This window comes from Lolium rigidum, chromosome 5 (assembly GCF_022539505.1).
Source record: "Lolium rigidum isolate FL_2022 chromosome 5, APGP_CSIRO_Lrig_0.1, whole genome shotgun sequence".
NCBI classification, from domain to species: Eukaryota; Viridiplantae; Streptophyta; class Magnoliopsida; order Poales; family Poaceae; genus Lolium; species Lolium rigidum.
The window spans coordinates 2,574,041-2,578,897 of record NC_061512.1 but is presented as its reverse complement, the minus strand read 5'-3'; the positions used below and the strand labels follow the sequence as shown (position 1 = coordinate 2,578,897).

The 4,857-nt window shown below is 43.5% G+C and overlaps 1 protein-coding gene across 1 annotated transcript; it reads left to right on the top strand.

The window, feature by feature from the left end:
* Positions 1–3,229: 3,229 nt before the first annotated feature.
* LOC124651097 (pollen allergen Lol p 2-A-like) lies at positions 3,230–3,592 on the top strand. Its single transcript, XM_047190239.1, has one exon. The coding sequence runs from the start codon at positions 3,230–3,232 to the stop codon at positions 3,590–3,592; it is 363 nt and encodes a 120-aa protein (XP_047046195.1).
* Positions 3,593–4,857: the final 1,265 nt, after the last annotated feature.

The following is a 4,857-nucleotide window of genomic DNA, read 5'->3' as shown; positions in this document are numbered from 1 at the left end:
CGTCTAGTTCCTTGGAGAGGGGAGTTGTGCACCAGGAACCAAGTCATTCAAACTGTTCAAACAAAGTAGGTAAATATAATGCAAGAAAAATCGAAGTACTTGAGAAAAGTTACTCTTACTTCGGTGCACAAATCAGATTCAACTATCTTGAACTGTGTTCTTGCAAATCAACAAAGGTAATAGCTGGAAAAAAGATTGTTCCTTAAAATTTTGTATATGCTCATCATAAATGTTTGGCTAAGATTCTTTCTGGTCTATAGCAGACCTTGTTATAACAGAAAATATAATGACCACCGTTGAGAAATTCGAGACACAGAATGGAACAACAAACTTTCCCAAATAGAAACCTTTTCTGAAGGGACAAATCAAAATGTTCACTGGTGTAGACATTCAGAACAAATCAAACGGAAGCTTTCATTCCCTATACTGAAGCTGGTCTCGATATAATCCAGGGAAGGAAAGTAAGATCAGCACAACTGTTATTGTTTTTGCAGCAGATAAGTAAACCATACTTAAGAACCTTAGCAATAGTTTTATCCTCTGGAGCAGATAAGTAAACCATACTTAAGAACCTTAGCAATAGCCGGGCGTGCTGAGGCTGAAGCCGGCAACCTGATGTTGTGCACGCAGCCAATTACGACGATGATGGAAAGGTCTTTAAGGTGCATGTGGAGCTGATTTTCAGTTAGAGGTCGCTAACTAAAACAAACTGTTGAAAACTTTGGCGGATTGACCATGTATGGCTATGTACTAGCGAGATGAATAAGCAGATTGACTAGGTTCGCTTCTAGCATACAAAGTTATGTACATCATCTGACAGGAAATTTTATTTTGCGAGGTGCAAAGTGAATTATTTCTGAACTGAAACTTTTCATATTTCAATTGGTATAAAAGAAAGCCGAAGTGAATCCTAAAATATTTATAATGTTTTTGCATAAATTATAATGTTTATTAATAAATTTTAATTTTAAAAAACTATATCAACACCATCTTACCTTTTAAAACCCGGTGCAACGCACGGACACATTTACTAGTAATCTTAAGGACGGGCTTCAGAGTTTAGAGCACCCCAAATCTCAAACCCAAAAAGCACCTATCTAGGGCACCCCAAAGCAGATTTAGGTTTGAAAATCGAGTGCACAGATCAGATACGCTAACATAACTGCATATTTAAATTTTTTGGCACGGGAGATAGAATTGCATTGCATTCAACATACAAAAGCTACTCGAATTGGGATACTATTCAAGCTAATTCTCGTCGCCACAGCAACCTAGTACCAAAATTTGACTCCGGGATGCTCACTGGAGCCCTATGCCGTGGCGGCGGCCTCCTCACTCACTGTCGCTGCCGAGGTCGACGAAGATATTCTCCTGCTCCTCCGCGACCAGCCGCCACTCCTCCGCCTTGTCCGCTTCGTGGCGGCTCGTCTGCGAGACGAGCCCGATGACAATGTCGAGGTGGCGCTCGTCGATGAAGTCGCAGGGCGTGAGGCCAGTTTCCTCGCCGAGCTTCGGGAGGAGCCGCTCGAGAGCTCCGTGTCATCGAGGTAACCGCCGGGCACGAACGTGGGCGCCGGCGCGTCGGCGTGCTCCGTCTTCACCACCAATGCCATTGACAGGCAGAAACATACAGAGGAAGCAATTCCAAAACTGTATACCTGGCGGCTGGTGCTGAAAAACCTACAACTGAACTATGGGACCACCTCAAGGATAAAACAAACAATGATGTGTACTGAATCCAGCCTAATTCAACAAATATGTATCCAATTTTTATTCCTGCCGCTATCCGACAAACAACAAGGGTGGGGGAATTGAGGGATGTACGAGGGAAAAAGGAGGGACGCCCGATCGCCCGTGCAAGCCGAAAACGGTCTCTGGGCTTGCCATCTTACTTTCCTCGGCAAGCACAAGAGTGCTGCTCAACGGCGACTCTGAGCCGCCAATCTAGCATCAACGAGGGCTGCGTATGGTGGGGTTGCATGGCATGCACACTTCAATTAAGGGATAAGTTTACTTTTGTTTCCTTGATTACCGCCTTGGTTTCACCCAAACACCAAGGAGTAGACTTCATCATCAGTTGATATGGATACAACAGGAAATGAGGTTACGCACCCAGTAACAACTAGCACCATGATGTTTCCACACAAATTTGTGAAAGTATTTCCCCACTTCTAAAATTAATCCCAACAAAGAGCTTTTGCAAGTGTTTATGATGGGCGTTTCTGTCGCACACGAAGCGACACTAGCGTTGAGTGAATTGACTGCAAATATTGAAGCTGAAAGTGTTGACTGAAAATAAATTATCGAAAGGAATGCTAAATCATAATTAGAAAGTAATAAACAACATAGAATAAAGTAACAAATAGAGTTTGAAGTTCTTGTACATGAGAGATTAGCTGCGAAAAGATTCGGTTCATACTGATAGAGAGTGTGCCAAATAATGACGTGCGGAATCAACCTCATCCATGCTGATACTATTGTCCTAGTACTGTCGGATGGATAATACGTTTAACAGCTGGTCCCGTATAAAAATGTCACCACGATATCCGCGTGAAAGGTTATCGGTCGGACATGCTGTATTAGCTTGTAGGTCTAGATGCACCTATTAGAACTTATATTTTAAATTTAATTTGAAATGTCAAAAATTTCTGAAAAAAAAAATCCTAGGTGCACATCCGGACATTTTATGTTCGCTCATGAAATTTGGAGGAGAAAAGAAAATTTATGTCTTCTATGTAATAAAGATTAAAAAAATGTTTCATGAAAACCTATTTTGAAGCACAAAAATTGTCTTTTTTTCACATGCCACAAAAAATATTATTTCTTCGCGAAATTTTGTTATAAACATAGAATGTGTAGATGTACCACAATATAATTTTCGATTTTTTAGATATGATTTTTATGCGCAATGGGTGCATCTACACAGCCAAATTAAATATGCATGGGTCTTGCTCTACTATTCTCTTCGTCTAACAGAACTCTTGTTCTACTATTCTCGCTCTTTTTCATTAGACCGACCTTGTCCTGCCTAAGCGCGGATGTCTCTCCGTGGCCCTGATCTGTTCCCTTCCGACAAGCGCGGCCGGAACGTAGGTAGGAGACCCCCAGCGACATGGCTGGGGCTCCGCCCACCCGGCCATAAATACCACACTTGAGCACCCATCACCCGTCACACAAGTCAGAAGCGTCCACAGCACAGCAACAAACAAGAACCAACCAACAATCAACGATGGCTTCCTCAAGCAGGATGCTCGCCGCGGCCGCGCTGGCGGTGTTGTTCGTCGGCGCGATGTGCGCGGCCCCGGTGGAGTTCACAGTGGAGAAGGGCTCCGATGAAAAGAACCTCGCGCTGTCGATCAAGTACAACAAGGAGGGCGACTCAATGGCGGAGGTGGAGCTCAAGGAGCACGGCTCCAACGAGTGGCTGGCCCTCAAGAAGAACGGCGACGGAGTCTGGGAGATCAAGAGCGAGAAGCCCCTCAAGGGGCCATTCAACTTCCGCTTCGTGTCCGAGAAGGGGATGAGGAACGTGTTCGACGATGTCGTGCCCGCGGACTTCAAGGTCGGCACCACCTACAAGCCTGAGGAGTAGAGCGATCCGCCATGGAGAGTCGGTCGTCATCAAAAGTTTTTTATTTTCCTCGTACAATTTACGTAAGTTACACGTGAGCGATGGATATATACAGGTTATTATATGTATTATGGGTAAGTGTTGAGAACATTTCCTCCAAAAGTTTACTTTATGCAAGATTGGTTAGGTATCACATTATTCGTTTGGATGTCGGTTTGTAAATTTGATCTTAGTTAGGGTCGAACATGGAACATAAAGTTTCCATCTGTTTCTACTGAAAAAACAGTATTTTACAAGAAAAAAAGCGCCTAATAGATCTAACCTAGCCTACTCGCCGTCCTTCAGGGCGCTCGACTGCCCCATCTCGTCGTCGTGTCCCTCCTTTTTCCGCTTCATTGTAGCCACCCGGAGCCATCGCATCCTCCGAAGCCCCGCGAAAAGAGCTCGGCGTTCCACCACATCCGTGAGGAGCCACTACCGCTCCTCCATGAAGAAGCGGTGGCCTGCCTCCTCTATCGGTGCCCATTGGATGGACATGACAATAATCGGCACCGCTGCTCCTCGTTGGCTTCCTCGCGGCTAGGACTGGGCATTCGGTTTTAACCAAAAATTATTTTCGGTTTTTTCAGTAATTAATTCGGGTAAGAAGAAAAGGTAACCAAAATTATATCGGTTTTCTAGTTAACTGGTAATTCAGTTACTCGATAATTCGGTTTGATGTTAGGTTTTCAACCGATTTGATCAAACGTGAAAAAAAATGTTGGATCATAAGTACGTGTGCCGCAGCTTGTCACTCACTAAGCACCATGACCAGAAGCTACCATCGCGTGCTGACACGTACGGGCTGCTGAGCAGGCAGACAGTACGGCCTCAGAGCACCTCCACCAGCGGCTTCCAAATAGTCGCCGACACGGGCGCAGACACTGCTGGATGGAGACGCCGGCAGTGCATTCTTCATTTGGGGACGCTGTTCCCACACCGGCGCCTCCCAAATGACGGTCCCCAAATTTTTATTTCTTTTTACAATATTTTGAAATAACATATCAATCACATTTTATTCATACAATCACACAAATAGAATTAAATCATTTATACAATCAATCAAACAAATAAAATTAAATTATTCATACAATCAATCAAACAAATAGAATTAAATTATTCATACAGTCAATCAAATAAATAGTACTTAATTATTCATACAACCCAATAAACAAATAGTACTTAAATTATTCATACATGTAAAAAAAATAGAAATAAAATCATGCATTGTTGGCTGCTCCTCTCCT

What these genes read in the sequence shown, in the direction of transcription:
- LOC124651097 (XM_047190239.1), top strand. Translation starts at nt 3,230, where the DNA reads ATGGCTTCCTCAAGCAGGATGCTCGCCGCGGCCGCGCTGGCGGTGTTG.